Raw genomic sequence first — 18,055 nt, forward strand, 5'->3', positions numbered from 1 at the left:
CGTCGAAGTATTGTTTACGCAATTATTTCGAATAATCTATCGGAACACTGAAAATTATTAAATATCTGTTAAATGATTAGTAATAATCTGTCAAATTGTTTAAAATTAAAAAATAGCAATAGTAGTAAAAAAAACTGAAAATTGTAACAACATTAGAATTGCAAAAGATCTATATTATCTCTATCGCGCGCATTTATTTGTATATTACAATATAATAATGATGTAAACATCCTCATCGAGACTGTTTAAATCGCCTACTGAAAGATCGTTGGGTCATCGCGCGAGCGATATACGAGTTATTTGGAGTTATTATAGATTAATCCACGAAGAACGAGAGATTAAGCCGGTCTTTCGTTGCGTAAAACGCTATTGGTGGGCACACTTCGTTAGTCATCATTGTGTTGCTGTTGCGCCGAGAACGAATTACGCTGACCACCTGTAGCATCCCACATTTCATTCACAAACATAATCACCGCGTTATTCAGAAAAGCCACCGGAGATTTCTCATTATTGACGCTCGTAAACAACGAATATAATTAACAGCTACTGTTTACAGATTACAAATTGGAGCAAGGTGAGTGACGAGGAAAGATAGTTTTGCTTGAAATTATTAAATTTGGAAATTACGAATGTCGTCGATATTTTAATAATTCTGAATAAATCACTCTCGTGATCATCGTTTTGAGAAAGCACGTTGAATATTTACAGATGACACAGTGCACGGTTCTTGTAATCGGCAGCGGTGGTAGAGAACATGCCATTTGTTGGAAGTTATCTCAGTCGCCGTGTGTAAGTTAAGAGTTCATAAACAATGAATAGCAATGTAACAGAGATTAATACAATTTAGGTTTGATGTAGGTAAAAGAGATCTTGGTTGCTCCTGGAAATATCGGCATCAAAGAAGTGAATAAAGTGCAATTAGTTGATTTGAACGTCAAGAATACTAAGGTATACATATAATGTCATTTTATAATTTTTTTCTTGGATCAGTTATGTAATATTATATTTTTTCTGTAGGAAGTTTCCAAATGGAGCAAGAACAATAATGTTGATTTAGTAGTGGTGGGGCCAGAAGATCCTTTGGCTCAGGGATTAGCAGATGATCTGAAAAACGTGGGAGTGAAATGTTTTGGTCCTCAAAAGAAAGCAGCCCAGATTGAAGCCAATAAAGATTGGGCAAAACAATTTATGGACAGAAATCATATTCCTACTGCTAGATGGCAAGGTTTTACTTCTGCTATAGATGCAAAGAATTTTATCAAAAGGTAAGGAATTTGAGGAAGATGATCCCAGCAAATGAGAATGGATTGAAATGAATTGAAATGAATTCAGATTTTCAGAAATATTGATTCACGAATGTTAAAATGAATGCTTTTTAATCCTAAATGCATTTTTATTCGTTTATAGGAATTGCATGGAGCATATCTCTATGCCTTTCAATCTAAAAATAATATTAGCTTTTTCTATGCACACACGCAAACACAACAACACATTATGAATACTTTAATTTAAAATTTTGAATAGGAAATGCAGTTTTTCAATAAAATTGCATCCAATTGAATCTAATTAAATCCAATTGAATCCAATTAAAACCAAAAAAAAGTATTCGCTATTTAAAATACGCATTCGGATAGAAAAAAATTTCAATCCATTTTAGTCCATTTTCGTTTGTTAGGATATGAAAACTTATATACTTTCTTTTGTTATAGTGCTCCATTTAAGGCACTTGTGATAAAAGCCTCAGGTTTAGCGGCCGGTAAAGGTGTAGTAGTGGCAAAAGACCAGCAGGAAGCTTATCAAGCGATAGACGAAATGTTAAATGATAAAAAATTTGGGATTGCTGGCGAGACTGTAGTTGTCGAGGAACTTTTGGAGGGTGAAGAAGTATCTGTACTTGCATTTACAGACGGTAAACAAGATTATGTTTATATATGAATAGTTTTTAACAGAAAAAAAATTCAAATTTGGCATTTAGGTAAGACTGTCGTACCCATGATGCCTGCACAAGACCACAAAAGAATCTTTAATGGAGATTTTGGTCCAAACACTGGTGGAATGGGAGCGTATTGTCCATGTCCATTGTTAAGTGAAACAGAATACGAAGAAGTGAAAATAAATGTTCTTCAGAAAGCTGTCGATGGACTTAGAAAGGAGAACATTCCGTTCGTAGGTTTGTAATTTTCTGTTGACAATGAATGATGTTAAATTATGAGTGTGTATTATTTATATGAAATTTGCAGGAGTATTATATGCCGGTTTAATGCTGACTGAAGATGGCCCGAAAGTCTTGGAATTCAATTGCAGATTCGGCGATCCCGAGACTGAAGTAGTATTACCGCTGTTGGCATCGGATCTGTTTACAATTATGAAGGTACAATCAATTAAACTTACCTAGCAAAGAGCGAGAATGGATTGAAATGGATTGAATTTTTTTCTATCCATTTGCGTATTTTAAATGCGTATTTTAAAAATAACGAATACTTTTTTTTTAATTTAATTGCATTCAATTGGATTTAATTAGATTCAATTGGATTGAAAAACTGCATTTTCTATTCAAAATTTTGAATTGAACAGTATTCACAATAGAAAAGGTTAATATTTTTAGATTGAAAGGCATAGAAATATGCTCCATGCAATTTCCATAAATAAATAAAAATGCATTTAGGATTGAAAAGCATTCATTTTAGCATTTCATTCATGAATCAATATTTCTGAAAATCTGAATCTATTTCAATTCATTTCAATCCATTCTCGTTTTCTGGATAAGAGATATTCATATAGAAAACAAAGATTTTATTTCTGCGATATACAATATGATATATGTGTTTGATATATTTGATATGATTATACAGGCTTGTTGCGACGGAACTTTAAGCTCGTCTCTCGTTTCCTGGCGTGAAAACGTATCTGCTGTGGGTGTGATTTTAGCATCTCGCGGTTATCCGGCATCCTCATCCAAAGGTCAAGTTATAACAGGCACTGATGAAGTGACACGTAAACAGGATTACTTTGTCTTTCATAGCGGCACGACTGTTTCATCAGAAGCTGAATTAGTAACTAATGGTAAAAAGCGGCACAGTAAAGGATATCTAAACAAATGCCTAAGTATCTAATTATAATGCATTTTATAGGCGGAAGAGTTCTTATTACTGTCAGTATCGCGCCAACCTTAGCAATGGCAGCAGCTAGAGCTACCCAAGCTGCTGAATATATATCGTTCGATGGGAAGCAATTTAGAACAGACATCGCGCATAAAGGGATCGCCAGGTATAATGATTGATTTACAGATCAATAAAGTAATACCTCGCACATGATTAACAATTAAACATTTCAGATCTATTTTGCAGAGAGGACAGTTAACATATGAAAGTAGTGGCGTAAGTATCGACGCTGGTGATCATCTCGTATCCGCTATTAAGCCAGCTACTTGCTCCACAAAACGCGCTGGTACTATAGGTGCCATAGGCGGATTCGGTGGCCTTTTTGATGTAAAAGCCGCAGGTTATAAAGATCCTATTCTTGTGTCAGGCACTGATGGTGTTGGTACCAAATTGAAGGTGAATATTAAGTTAAAGATTTCTCTATTAAGTTAAAGATTTTCATATACATTCAAAGAAAATTATTAGAGTCAGCCTGTTTATGAATAATTTTTTTTCTTAGATAGCAATCGAATGTAAGAAGCACGATACGGTGGGCATAGACTTAGTAGCTATGTGCGTGAACGATATCCTTGCACACAACGCGGAGCCGCTATTTTTCCTGGATTACTTCGCCTGTGGCAAGCTCGACGTTGAAGTAGCTACGAAGGTCATAAATGGAATTACTGAAGGTTGCAAACAAGCAGGATGTTCCTTAGTAAGAAAATGTTCATTACATAATTTAAGAATATTTTTGAAGGCTATTAAATAGAAGGATAAATATCTGTTTCCACTAAATATTTATTTGATAAGATAAAATTAAAATAGTTTTGTAGTTTCAAAAATAAATCAAATATAAGTAAATTATCTATTATTTCGCAGTTATACAAATACTATATATTATGCGGCAATTACAAATATTAAATTATAAATATTATAAGGTAATATATACATATAATATATCGCCTTATAAATATATTTACGCACTAATAACCATGGAAGCTCATATAGGCAATTTACTTATATTTTATTTGACGAGGTATGAATCAACATTTTTAGGTAGGAGGAGAAACTGCTGAAATGCCGGACATGTATCCTGAGGGAGAATACGATTTAGCGGGCTTTGCAGTAGGAGCAGCTGAGAAAGGCAATTTGCTACCATGTGTGAATGACATTAAGGAAGGTGACGTGATAATCGGTCTTCCATCAAGTGGTATACATAGCAATGGTTTCAGCTTAGTGCGAAAAGTTTTGAAACTTGCAGATAAGAAATTTTCTGATGTTGCACCTTTCTCAAGGAGTAATCGAACGATTGGTATGAAATGTTTTCTAAATTAAGCTCTTTTTAATAATCAAGATAAGATGGATCGTAAGAAAAAATATGAGAATAATGTCACAGGTGAAGAACTATTGGAGCCAACTAAAATTTATGTAAAAAGTGTTATTCCTGCCTTGCGAACCAATCTGGTAAAGGCATTCGCGCACATTACTGGCGGAGGTCTTACGGAAAATATTCCTAGAATTTTACCTGAGAATTTAGGCGTAATGTTAGATGCGAAAAAGTGGAATGTTTTGCCAATCTTTAGTTGGTTAGCAGCAATTGGTAGGTATATTGCCCACAGTTTTACATATTTCTAATTTTGAAAGTCGCAAATATATTAAGTAATTTACATAAATATTAATCGACGTAATGCTATTTATTATTACATAGGTGGAATTAATAAATACGAGATGTTAAGAACATTTAACTGCGGAATCGGTGCGGTCTTGATATGTTCTGAAAAAGATAAGGTCGAAATTTTGGCTAAACTAAAACACGAAAGTCCTGTGGTTATTGGAAGCATTAATACACATTACAGTAATTATTCTTACTATAAATATAATTAACGAAATTAATTAAATTATTTATATATTTGTGTTAATTACGTTAGATCGACAAGCTAGGGTGCACGTAGAGAACTTTGAAAAGGTTTTCGAGCCCGAAATGAAACAATATGTTCCCAATTTGGTTGCAACACTGAGTAAGCCTCTTAAAAGAGTAGGAGTTCTGATATCAGGTAGCGGCACAAATCTCCAATCGTTAATTAACGCTACTCAAGATCCGTCTCAACACATTGGAGCGGAAATAGTCCTAGTGATTTCCAATAAGCCTGGCGTTGAAGGATTGAAACGTGCTGAGAGAGCTAGCATTAAGACAGTGGTACTTAATACGTTAATACAAGTCTACATATAATTACAAATAGAAAGATAAACGTGGATCTGTTTTTTTCTATAATTTTTACACTTGTTTAATTTATAGGTAATTAAACACACTGATTATCCAAGCCGCGAGACTTTCGATGCAGCCATGAATGTAGAACTTCACGCTGCCGGAGTGGAAATAGTATGCTTGGCTGGTTTTATGCGAATTCTTTCACAACAATTTGTAAAGCATTGGAAAGGAGCTTTGTTAAATATTCATCCGTCATTGTTGCCATCTTTCAAGGGTGCCAACGCACATAAGGATGTTTTAGCAGCGCGTGTGCGTGTATCGGGTTGCACTGTGCACTTTGTTGAAGTAAGGCAGCCAAAAAAATTGAATTTTTTTTGTTGAATTGGACTAAATGAGAAGATAACTATAGCATCTTTACTCAATCATTAATAAATCATTATCACAATCTTCTTCCTTTTATTAACTAGGTTGACATAGATTCGGGAGCTATCGTTGAGCAAGAAGTGGTGCCCGTGTTCCCAGACGATACTGAGAAAATTTTGCAAGAACGCGTAAAAACGGCGGAGCATCGAGCTTATCCTCGTGCCTTAAAACACCTGGCGACTGATCGTATAAAATTGAAAGAAGACGGCACTCTTCATTGGAATTAATTAGAAATCACATGTATACAACGGATTTATAAAATATAGAAGTTATATTTTTTGTACTATTATATCTTAAGCTCATTATTTATATATGTACAAATAAGTTTACAATATCACATCTTTTCTGTTTATCTAAGTAATTTTTTTACTAAACAAGTTGCTTATGAGATTAAGTAAGTCCTGAGATGTACTCACTTTCGAATTTTCATGACTAGTATCTGCATATTTTTTTATATTTTTAGACGGCGGTATCGATAACGCTTTCTCGGCGAGTTTATCCAATCTAACATGGAGCATTTGTTTCTGGAGTATAGGAACTAGCAAGTTGTATTTATCAATTTTATTATTTATCTGCCTTGTTGTAGTCTTGAATTTTTCCAACTTATTATTCCATATTAATTCATCTTTTGGAATTAATGGGAGCTCGCTGATATCATTACGTGTTTCTAACAACTTCTTTTTCAATTCCTCAGTTTCTTCTCTGATTTCCTTTGACAATTGTATCCATTCTGGAGTGAAGCCATTGTCTATTAGTATCTGTGTGCAATCGTGATCAACATAAACAAGTTAAATTATTGAAAGTTCAAATCATTAAAACTAATATCTTATACTTCTATACCTGATGCAATTTACCTGATTCAATTTATGGGTCACAAAATCAACGTATGGATTTCTAGCGTTTGTAGCTTTCAATGGTTTTCCCATTCCAGGTAAATCGCTGAATTCACCCTTGTTCATTGCTTCTTGAATCAAATCTTCTACCAAACGATCTATGCCATAACGGGTTTTAATATCTTTAGCTTTTTGTTTATTCATGCCGATTAATGTATTACGCTCTTCAGCCTGCAGTTTCTTCAATCTGTGCTCCATTATGTTATCAACTGCCTTTTGGGCTCTTTCTATTGTGTGTAGTCTTTGTCTTTTGCTTGGCGTGCCAATTCCCACATTGAAAGTCAGATAATGACGATGCTGTGGTGCTGTGTGCTGAAAGTAAAGACAATTAAAATCAAAACATAAAAGATATGAGAAGCTTATTATTTTTAGTTAAACTTCTCACATCTTTCTTTTTACATTGAAAAAAAAGAAGAAAGATGAACTATGAAGTTCAGCTAAAAAATGTCAAATATATTTACTTTAATATCAAATTCTTCCACTTCCAATGATGTCTCTTCATCTTTCTGAGCATTCCTAATTCTCCGAATCTCTCTATAGGCACTTTCAATCTACATTGAATAATTATACAATGAAACAGATCTACTTTACTTATTTATCTCAAAGAAGTCGGGATGCATTACCTCGGAAAATCTAATAGCATCAGCTTCTGGCGTTCCACTATCTGGATGAAATCGTTTCGCAAGATGAACAAACGCTAATCTTAGGGTCTCGTCCTCGCAATTCTCTGCAACTCCTAACGTTTCATACAGTTTCTATCAAATATGATTTAAATTATTTCATTAGTACAATTATATATTAAGTAGGGATTATATGATATTCAATAATATACCTTTGCAGTTTGCTTAGCATTAAATCGATGCACGAACCTCTTGGAGATCAACAAGATCAACTCTGCGGATGACACGTGCGAAAAATAAGCTCCCGGCTTGATACACAGTCGATTTAAAGACAACATGATCTTTCAACGTTACGAACAATATCACGTTGTAATTTCTATATTGCTGCTCATTACATAATTATCGCGAAATTATTTCATACATACGCAAAATTATTCTTGCCTGTCATGACTGTCGTACGCATCGAACGTCACTGATCGTCACACTAAAGTGAAGAATCGCGCCAAATTTAAATCCGCGTACATTGATTGGTTAAGCATAAACAATAATTGGCTTTACTTCTCGATTATTGGAGATCAAGAGTGTAGTTTCTACACTTACAGTACTTCATAGTGCTGATGTTCAGCTAGAATTCTGTAAGTGGGCTGGAATTCGTATCACTGATTGTCAGTTGTCATTCGCATTTAAAATGTTAGCCACGGCAAAATGAGGTTATATCTTGTTTTTATTACGATTATCTGCCTTCTGTGGGATCAAAACAAACGTTTAGTGCTTGCGAACAAAAGTACCGAGCCTCAGCTGGAGTATAGACCCGATGGTCCACTAGTGATGTGTAAATTCTTGTGAGTATTCAAGTAGAATTTTCCTAATGTTTCAACGAAATAAATATTGACTGTTTCTTAACGAAATAATACAATGAGTGTTTCTTGTAGACCTAAGGAATTTGTAGAATGCGAGGATCCGGTTGATCACAAGGGAAACAAAACTGCTAAAGAGGAGACAGGCTTTGGTTGTGTCAAGGTACGACACAGCTGTGAGAGTTTTTTCAATAAGGAGATAATACTTTCCTGCAATATACATAGACAACTGTATTCATAATTGGTTCTTATATTTAAGATAGTCTTAAGATATCATGAACCAGTCAGAAAGTCATATTAATATCTGAAGACATTACTTAAGACAATCTTAAAATAAGACCTAAGTATGAATATCAGCTATAATGTACAATTTCGTACTTTCTGACTATAACACAAGTTGACACAATTGTATTATTATTTTATATCATTTCGCAAATACTAAATTTTTACATTTCATTACCATTTATATTTCTAGGAGTGATACTCCGATAAGAGATTTTAAGATTACATTCGGATATATTCAAACAAAGTATGAGACTTTTTTCTTTATTTTATTTTGGCAATAAAATAAAAAAATTAAGCAATGTTACAGCTACAAATTGACACTGTATATTACTGTGTCACATTATATATGACTGTGTTCTATGAAAAGCATCCAGTGTAACATTTCATTCTTCTAATTTTGACAAATAACAAGGCTGTAATGATTCACTATTATTACTGTTATACTATGTCATCTGTGTCTCTTGCTGGAAAATACTCTCTATTACACTATATCTTTGCTGGAAACATCCTGAGTAATCAAGTTTTTCTGTTCTTTTGGATAATTTATAAAATTTAAATAACATGAAATTCATAGAAAATGATAAAAAATGTTTCCTTTATAACTACACAATTGCAGCTGTAAGAAATTTAGATGCAAATTATTTACAATTAATAAATTAACAGTTTGGAGGATCTCGTTATGAAGATGTAGAGAAGACTAAGGTATCCTGTACAGTACTACCAGATATTGAGTGTTTTGGACCAAGGACATTCTTTCGTGAAGGGATACCATGTATAAAGTACAGTGGCCAATACTTCGCAACAACTCTCCTGTATAGTATTCTGTTGGGTTTTCTCGGTATGGATCGATTTTGTCTCGGACAGACTGGAACAGCAGTAGGCAAACTGTTGACATTAGGTGGCATGGGTGTGTGGTGGATAGTTGATGTTATTTTGTTGGTAACAAACTCTTTGCAACCTGAAGACGGCAGTAATTGGAATCCATATGTATAGCATTTCAAGAAACCAGGGATCACTTTTTGTACATAACTTAGTTTATAATTTGTGAGATAACGTGTGATTTCTTGCGAGAACAGTCAACTTATTAGACGAGTCTTAGATTGTTCAATCCTTGACCGTCATCTCCTATCTCAGTTTTATAAGATTTATTAAAAAATTTAAATTAAGTGCAGAAATATAAAATTAAAGCGAATAATTTAATTCTCATTTGGGGAATTTATTTCACACATATTTAAATTATAATTATAATTATTTCATATTTAAATATTATAATTATAATTGTAAATAAACCATTGCAATGCGATAAAGATTAATTTATAATATGTAAAGTATATTGCAAATCCTCTTTAATGTAAGATAAATATGTGTTAATTTGTATAAAAATAAATTATAGAGATCAGTTTAGACAAAAAAAAAGGATTGTGATTAGTTTATATATACAATTGTTTATAATTCGTAATCGTCGGGATGGTACAATTCACTAAGCAATCTATATACATAAGACGGCGCATTTCCACCTCTGAAAAAGAAAGAACAAAGACATTTATTGTTGTTCGAGATTTTAACATTAATCTATAATATATAATAATCTTAATAATGTACAATATAATATATAATAATCTTAATAATCTTACGTATTCGAGATGAATAATGTAACAAGTTCAGGTGGAACGTAATCGAATACAGGATTGTAAGCATGTATCCGTTCTAGCAATGGTGCGTTGGCACTATCGATTACGCCATTCATCGGCGAAACGTGACAATTAAAGCCATTTTGTTTGCCCGAGCAATGATAAAGGGGCGCCAGTTTGTAGAGAGGCAGCAAAACCATTACTGGAACAGAATAGTGCTTGGCGGCTTGCGCGACAGTGTGTGCGCCCGAAATCGCCCGAAGTCCACCATTTGCCATGACTGTGTGAGTGCCAATGATGACTTTGTTGACTCGGGACATCATCGCGAAGATCGCTACATCTGATATCAGTGTAGTCTTGATCTTTGCCTTAGCCAGATTCACTGCCATCTCATGACCCTGCAATTCATAGATTTTTCTCTTTTGCATTCTCCTCTGTTTAATTTCGAGTTTGTCCTTTAAGCTAGGTATATAATTACGCTTAGAGACGGTCCACCTTCAGCTACTATAACATCAAAGGCCCTGGTAGCAGCAGCTTTTTTGAAAAATTCCTCTACCAATTTCGACTTGCCGATAGTCATTATAATTTCATTTGAGTGTATATGCTCGGATGCTTGTCGTGTGATGTTTTCTGAACTGGGAACACATTAAATTTGTTCAAAAGACTATTAAGAAATGTATTTTGAAAGGCTGTTATGGAATTATATCATGAAATGATTCGAGCTAATACATAAGGGGTAAGAAGAAATAGTAAACATTGAAATTAGATTAAAAATTTCTAATAATAAGTGCTTTCCATTTGATAATACAAGTTGAAATAAGTATCGTTTTGCTTTTGTTATCATTGAATGTCATGAAAGATAGAATAATGCTTATGTTGACTTGTTATTAATGAGAAGCACTCATAGTTGCATTATATCATAGAAATTGTATTATTTTTAGATTTATTTTTTTTTCAGCTTTGTATATCATTTAGCTTTCTTCATTTTTTTTTCTTTTTATATTAGAAAGGAAAGAAAGATACAAGAAGTTCAGCTGAAAGGAATAGATGAAATATGGTACAGATGTGATTGTACTTACCATGTTTCCAATTCCGTTTCAAATTCATTAATGTGTTCAATGAGAGAGGCCTTGAGAGAAGGTACCGAAACGTTGAAATCTATCTGTTGGTTATCCTCAGCAGTAAGAATTTTGTGCAAGGACTCCTGGGGATACATCTCATCTGTCTTACTCTTCAATTCCAAAGTATATTCTTCCCTAATGATCTGCAATATCCTTCTTACCATATTTCCGATACATGCTTCAAGAGGAAGTGTTTTAACGAGGTACTTTCCATTTTGCACAACAATATCCATTAAATCTCTAGAAAATTAAGCTTAAAATTAATAATGTAAGTTGCAAAAGTTAATGGAAAGTATTTTCTGTTTTGGCAAAATGAATATGTGCTCTGGCATGTGTTGCAACAAATGATACAACAGCTTTAAATAAAAATCCATACTTTGCTGTATTCCAGTGTGTATTATTGATAATTTCCTTAAGCACGAAAATAGTAGCCACCACGATATTGTGAGTGCCCTTAATTTCTCTGCAAAATATGGCATATTAATCATATTTTTTTTTTCCATTTTCTAGGAAATTGAGTGAAAATTATCCTACCCATAGTGAATACTATCTGTCAACTTCAGCACACTTTCATTAATTTTCTCTTTCGAATTCATGTCAATCATTTTACTAGCGTTCAAATATATAGTTACATGCAATACAAAATATCTTGTTACGTATTTCAGAAATTCTTGAAACTACTTTCGTCTATATGCGATGTGATTCCAATTTCCACGTCTGTGGCCTAGTAAATAACTAATATAAACTAGGCCTGTATCGCAAGTAGCAAGCTTGTGTGATAGCCAATCTGATGCATCAATATTGCACATGCGCAGTTCGACTTTCCATTAAGGCACAGCGATAGCGATAGAAATAGCGATAGCATTAGCGATAGCGATAGCAACAGAGGAATCCAATATACGGGAATGAAGAGGTTTATTTTCTGTGATTGAACTAGTGTACACTTTTGGAACTTAAAGTGAGATAGATATATGTTTGATATTTGTCGAAAGCGAGAAAGAGAATTCTAGAACAGTCTAGTGCAGGAACAGAAAACAGATCACATATGTCAATGCACATAAGCTATCACAGACAATAAGAATACATCAAGCGTGAAGTTTGAAGGACTAGGTAGAAAAGGACGGACAATGGATACCGTATAGTTTTCTCTTTCTGACGAAGAAAGAAAGGGGAGGGGGGAAGTGAGTTGTGAAAAAAAAGAAAAGTAGAGAAATAGTTTGAGTATGACAGAAAGAGTGACATGTTCAAAGAACAGAGAGAGAAAGCTACGTGGCATCTGTTCTCTGTCCTTTTTCACCTAATCTTCATACCAAAGTAAAAGACACGCTCGGTCTATTATTATATCTATGATCGCTATCGCTGTTGCTTTCGCATTGTGTTTAGGCCTTAAGAATTTCAACCTATCAGAAATCATATATTGTGGAATACACAGTTTCTGATAGATTGAAATTTTTATCTCTGTTCTCTATTCTTTTCATTGTGCGCAGCCCCTTATAGAATGATTTATTTTTTAATGAAAGCACGTGTAGTTTAGCTCAGTGGCTGGCCTGACTGTTAGAGGTGTGTTGCGTTCTGTTCTATGCATGATATTTTATCACTTTATTGTTATGTCACGAATATTAAAGAAAGATAAAATGATATATCTTGTACATCATGAGTGGAACTACCGACAAGATATTATTAAAGATGGCAGGTCTTTCTCGTGACTTAAAATTTGAATGACTAAGTAAGAAACTAATAAATATAATACTAATTTTAGGATTTATTAATTTCGTAGACATATGCATATAATAACATGTGTTTAAAACTCAATAATATTCGTTTTTTACTTAAAATTATGATTTTAACGTTGTCAGTTTGATAATCAATAGATATGATAACTATAGAGAGAAACTTGTAATTTCGCAGCAATATGTAAGATATTATAGCAGTACAATAAGTATGCAAACTTATTTATGCACGTTTATATAATAAAAGATAATAAATTTAATGTCGGATCTGAATTTAATCTAACCTAATTTAGGCCAGGTTCGGATATTATATACTGTTAGCATTAAAAATCCATGTATGCCTTACGTAAATTATGGATTTTCAATACTGATAGTGTGTATATATATGTATAAAAGGGTGATTTTAACATATTTTATCACCCATCATGAGCAAGTAGAGTGAATCAAACTGAGTCGAAAAGTCATCTACCATTTTGCAGTTTACGCAATAGTTAACGAGATATTAATTACTAAAAATTGCCAAATATTGGTTTTGAATAATATTTTACTTAAATACTATTAACTTTATAGAAAAACTGCAAGAGACAAAAATCATTTATTTTCTTCTCATAAAACTCTAAAAATTTTTTCAGAATTTTTTATCAACTTTTTAATATTGCATTTTCTTATTTTTACCAACATGAGAAAATATGTATTAAAAAATTCTGAAAAAATTCTCACAATTTTATCAAAGAAGAAAATAAATGATTTTTGTCTCTTGCAGCTTTTCTATAAAATTGATAGTATTTCAGTAAAAAATTATTCAAGACCAATATTTGGCAATTTTTAGTAATTAATATCTTGTTAACTATTGCGAAAATTGCAAAATGGTAGAGGACTTTTCGACTCAGTTCATTCACTCTATCTGCTTATGATGGGTGACGAAATATGTTAATCACCCTGTATGTGTGTATATATATATATATATATATATATATATATATATATTAATGTAATTATTCCAATTTTAAATGTGTCATATACATATATGTATGTATATGACACATTTAAAATTAGAATAATTTTTAAAGTCGTGACTTGCAAGCTGTGACCATATTCACCACACTCACCACACTGACCACTGTTGCAACCGAAGTATAGCAATAGTATCGTATATCATTGTCCGAAGAAAACGTGGCTTAAATGAACGATTCTCAGTGAGAAGATTACACAGTCATGAACTGCCCGGAACTCGTTTCTGATTACCGTAACCCAACAATCAAATGGTATCAGACAGATCTCAGCGTCGTTATTTCTATTCAATTGATCGACGTATCCGACTACTACCTCCGAATTGAAAATGGTTGTTTACAATTCAGGTAATCAGATGTGATAGAGGAAAAGGAGAAATACATATTTGATGTACATGAAACAATCCAATTTCAAATCTCGTTGCAGTACAGAGATAAATGACAAGAAATACTACCTCATTCTATATCTGTTTGGAGCAGTGGTAGCAGAAAAGACAGTGCACAAAAATCTCGTGAGAGAAATTAAGATCTATCTTCTGAAGGCACTCAAATGTACAGTAATTTTTTTCTCACCATAAAATAGCTGCTTTCCATTTACACCGATTCTTAGATAATTTTCACTTGTGACGTCATAACTCAGTTGAATGCGCGTTTCTTTTGTATTCTGACAAATGAGACTTTACTAAAGACTCAACTGAGTCTTTACCTATAATCTGCACAAAATCGAGACTATGTATTTTAATAAGTCTCGTAAATTCGAAACTTTAAAACTAAGATTATGAACCTATGTTGTCATATAATTTGAACTTTTTATCAAAGTAATGATGTCATTAATCTGAGTATGAAGTGCTCAGCTCACTTCAGACTCAGTTTCACTTGTATGTAAATGAAAAGCAACTATTATTTCTATAAAGAACAGATTTACATCTCTGTTATATTTTGTTATCTTTGTTTTAATAGGGTATCCATGGTTAAGATTGATCAAGTCCAAAGAAAAGAATCCACTTATATCATACGACTCAGAACGTATAGAAGAGACAAATCACGTTCGAAATACTTATGACAGTAAGAATAATTATTTTTACTTATATATATATATTTTTTTTAACAAGATGCTTAGCTATTATTTGCAAATGAATAAAGATGAGTTCTAAAGTCTTGTGTATGTAATGCTACAACTCGAAATCTTGGATTGATTTATAGCATCATGGATGCACACAGGACTTTAGCCTTCCAATTCTTTTTAAACTTGGGGTATGATCAACATGATGCTACAAATGCTTTGAATCATTCGTTGATTAGTCAATTAGTAAAATTTTTCTGATTATTCAATCAAATATTTTAGAGCATTTGTAGTGAGATTTTGACTGCACCGTTATATTAAATTCGCACGATTGGACGCACTCAATGTACGTTAAAATCGTACATAATTGATGTAAAAATGTGTTTAATAAAGAATTAAACCGTGAAATCCTCAATACATTTTATTATGCTGTTAAGTAAAATATATATTTTATAATTCAAAATATCTGCATTTCACTTTCTTACATTCGATAAATCAGTATACCATAGCTTTAATATGCAACATACTACTGCGTCCAACCGAATTTGCTGTTATTCATGTATGTCTTATTTTGTTTTGTAGTAGGTAGATTCGAACGGTACAAACGTGAGCATAATATATCATATTTAATGCCTGTTGTGCCATCTAGCGATGAAGAAGAGTCTGAGGATGATTATATGGATTTTGTTCACTACGGTTAATATATTATATCAATTCAATTTCTTTAATGTGAATTTTTAACACTTATTGTATACACAAGAAATTTTTGATAATTATTACACAAGTAATTTTGATAATGACTTTTTACAGTTTCCATTGGAATGTTTCCACTGTAAATTTTTAATTGTACCTTATTGTATATGTTAGGCTCAAAGAAAACTCTCACAGAGCGAAAAAATCGACCACAACGCGTTATGGCGTTTGAGATTTAGCCACAATGCGAAATTCGTGCCGTGGCCCTTTCAAAAATGCTCACAGCGCATTCTAAGTTAAAATGCCACAACGCGCTCTGATCATTTATTATGAATAAATGAGTATGTAAACATGAATTATAACATGATTATTTACACATTCATTTTATTGTGGCATTTTAGCCAGAACGCGTATTGGTCGATTGTCAAAAGAACCATAACACGAATTTCGCTTTGTGGTCTTTTTTAATGTCAGAACACGCAGAGCCTAAAAACTATCCGCAATTTAATGATTAAACTTCTTGATATTGATTATAATGACTGAAATAATAAGGTATAATTTAAAATAAGTATAATTGTTATGTGATGTTTTATGTCTTGTTTATGTCCGTAATTTTATTTCCATAATTAAAATGGTACCTTTGTTCAAATATAATATTTTGTTGAATAAGATACGTATTTCATATATAATAGTTAAATTATTTACAAAATAAATATTTAAGGATTATCATTTACAAAATTGTCAAATGTCATGAAATTAATACATTTATTATCATATATACTTCTTTTCAGTAAAAATAATTAAATGTATTTTCATCATTCATCAATACTATACTGTTAAAAATGTAAGCACGAGCTTCCTTTATATGTAAATGAAACTCATGGTTATGAATGAAATTAAAAGATTAATAAATGATTTAACTGAAAATTAAATTACAGTAGTTACATAATGAACGTATACATTAAATTTAATAAATTTTCATAAAAAATACATTAAATTTCATGTACATGTACAAATATATACTTTTCAGTTATAAATACATTAAATTTAATGTAATGTCATGAAATTAAGTTAAAATTGTGTAAAAGTATATTAAATTTCATGAAGTTTTTAACAGTGTATATTCTTATATGATACATTCTATATGATATATATATATGCAGAGAATGGAAAGTTACTTTTAAAAGTTACAAGTTACAGTTACAGAGGAGAAAAAGTAACAAGTTACTAATTATCAATTTTTAAAAGTAACTCATTACAATTATTGTTACTTGAGAAAGTAACTCTTTATTATTTTTTCGTTACTTTTCTAAAATCAACAACCATCAATCATAAGGATTTTCTAGTCTCAAGCACTATAAGTGGTTTGTGTCCAATCGAATCATGTACAAAATCGTGTATAAAGTAACGATAAAAGTAACTAAAATTCGTTACCGAAAAAATTAACTGCATTATCATTACAATTACCAAAAAAAAAGTAACGCAGTTATCAGTAAAGTTACTAAAAAAAGTAAACTTCGTTACAAATAACGAGTTACTTCCATTCTCTATATACAGAGTGTTTTATAAATACATGTCAATATTTTAGAAGGTAAATCTATACACTAAAATAAATAAAAAACATATGAACACACGCCCTATATACCTTAATTTTCAAATTATGGACGATTAAAAAAAAATATTTGAAATATTCGCCTCGTGCGTCAACATACGCTATTTCACGCCTTAGTATTGAGTTCCGCAATCGTTCAAAGATATTATTCGAATAGTCTCAAATCCATTTCGTAGCCTTTTTCGCAGATCATTCGGATTATTTACTGGCGTTGAATACACAATAGATTTTTAATGGTTTCAAAAATAAAAATCTAATAAACTGAGATCAGAGGAGATCATGGGGTGGATCCGCCTCGCCTTATCTATCGATTTGCGAATGCATTGTTTAGAAATGTTTTCACTTCAAGATGGAAATGAGACAGAGTACCGTCGAGCATGACCATCATAAATGCATCAAATGCATGCCGATTTCAGCATAAGTGTACATTTATTATTTTGCCACTTTTAGAACAGTATTTAGGTGTACAAAAAAGCAAGATCACTTTACGACGTCCTTGGCCAGTAAATGGCCTCTTTTTTTCTAATGCATCGCTCAAATTGATCAATTGTTGTTGGTAGCAGTCTGCCGTGACTGTTTCACTCGGTTGTAACAACTCGTAGTACAACACACTCTTCCAATCCCACCAGATACAGAGCAAAACCTTCTTGGCGTGGATATTGGGCTTTGGCGTCGATGTCGAAGGTTGACCAGGATCAACCCATGATTTTCTACGTTTAGGGTTATCATAAAGAATCCACTTTTCATCGCCTGTAATGATTTTGTGCA

General features: G+C 32.5%; 5 protein-coding genes across 21 annotated transcripts; 3 read left to right on the forward strand and 2 right to left on the reverse strand.

The window, feature by feature from the left end:
* The first annotated feature begins 279 nt into the window (after nt 1–279).
* On the forward strand, nt 280–6,061 carry Gart (trifunctional purine biosynthetic protein adenosine-3 Gart). The gene is made up of 17 exons (XM_011064495.2): nt 280–574; nt 709–789; nt 859–948; nt 1,018–1,265; nt 1,710–1,909; nt 1,976–2,170; nt 2,241–2,371; nt 2,853–3,063; nt 3,132–3,267; nt 3,335–3,557; nt 3,661–3,855; nt 4,197–4,452; nt 4,537–4,740; nt 4,849–4,995; nt 5,069–5,337; nt 5,437–5,694; nt 5,817–6,061. The coding sequence occupies exons 2-17, from the start codon at nt 709–711 to the stop codon at nt 5,997–5,999; spliced, it is 3,027 nt and encodes a 1,008-aa protein (XP_011062797.2). The 5' UTR covers nt 280–574; the 3' UTR covers nt 6,000–6,061.
* On the reverse strand, nt 6,025–7,774 carry LOC105151039 (dnaJ homolog subfamily C member 28). The gene is made up of 5 exons (XM_011064493.2): nt 7,498–7,774; nt 7,289–7,420; nt 7,127–7,216; nt 6,627–6,977; nt 6,025–6,530 (listed from the first exon to the last, which is right to left on the reverse strand). Exons 1-5 carry the CDS (start codon nt 7,621–7,623, stop codon nt 6,126–6,128), a joined length of 1,104 nt encoding a protein of 367 aa, XP_011062795.2. The 5' UTR covers nt 7,624–7,774; the 3' UTR covers nt 6,025–6,125.
* Nucleotides 7,775–7,870: 96 nt separating this feature from the next.
* Nucleotides 7,871–9,843, forward strand: amrt (TM2 domain-containing protein 2 amaretto). Its single transcript, XM_011064492.2, has 3 exons — nt 7,871–8,127; nt 8,218–8,305; nt 9,091–9,843. The coding sequence occupies exons 1-3, from the start codon at nt 7,991–7,993 to the stop codon at nt 9,418–9,420; spliced, it is 555 nt and encodes a 184-aa protein (XP_011062794.1). The 5' UTR covers nt 7,871–7,990; the 3' UTR covers nt 9,421–9,843.
* eIF2Bbeta (eukaryotic translation initiation factor 2B subunit beta) lies at nt 9,828–11,922 on the reverse strand. Its single transcript, XM_011064483.2, has 6 exons — nt 11,714–11,922; nt 11,556–11,642; nt 11,138–11,419; nt 10,537–10,693; nt 10,062–10,456; nt 9,828–9,946 (listed from the first exon to the last, which is right to left on the reverse strand). The coding sequence occupies exons 1-6, from the start codon at nt 11,782–11,784 to the stop codon at nt 9,874–9,876; spliced, it is 1,065 nt and encodes a 354-aa protein (XP_011062785.1). The 5' UTR covers nt 11,785–11,922; the 3' UTR covers nt 9,828–9,873.
* A 62-nt stretch (nt 11,923–11,984) lies between these two features.
* LOC105151037 (putative ATP-dependent RNA helicase TDRD12) lies at nt 11,985–16,364 on the forward strand. 17 transcript variants are annotated; one of them, XM_011064486.2, is made up of 6 exons: nt 11,985–12,092; nt 12,667–12,905; nt 13,980–14,267; nt 14,347–14,471; nt 14,880–14,984; nt 15,565–16,364. In XM_011064486.2, exons 3-6 carry the CDS (start codon nt 14,125–14,127, stop codon nt 15,681–15,683), a joined length of 492 nt encoding a protein of 163 aa, XP_011062788.1. In that variant the 5' UTR covers nt 11,985–12,092; nt 12,667–12,905; nt 13,980–14,124; the 3' UTR covers nt 15,684–16,364. The 17 variants fall into 17 exon arrangements, with proteins under 17 accessions (XP_011062788.1, XP_087265886.1, XP_087265892.1 ...); XM_087409760.1 differs by having other exon boundaries at nt 12,667–12,739; XM_087409766.1 differs by having other exon boundaries at nt 12,667–12,739; nt 14,107–14,267.
* Nucleotides 16,365–18,055: the final 1,691 nt, after the last annotated feature.

Source organism: Acromyrmex echinatior, chromosome 9 (assembly GCF_024713525.1).
Source record: "Acromyrmex echinatior isolate Ae372 chromosome 9, ASM2471352v2, whole genome shotgun sequence".
NCBI classification, from domain to species: Eukaryota; Metazoa; Arthropoda; class Insecta; order Hymenoptera; family Formicidae; genus Acromyrmex; species Acromyrmex echinatior.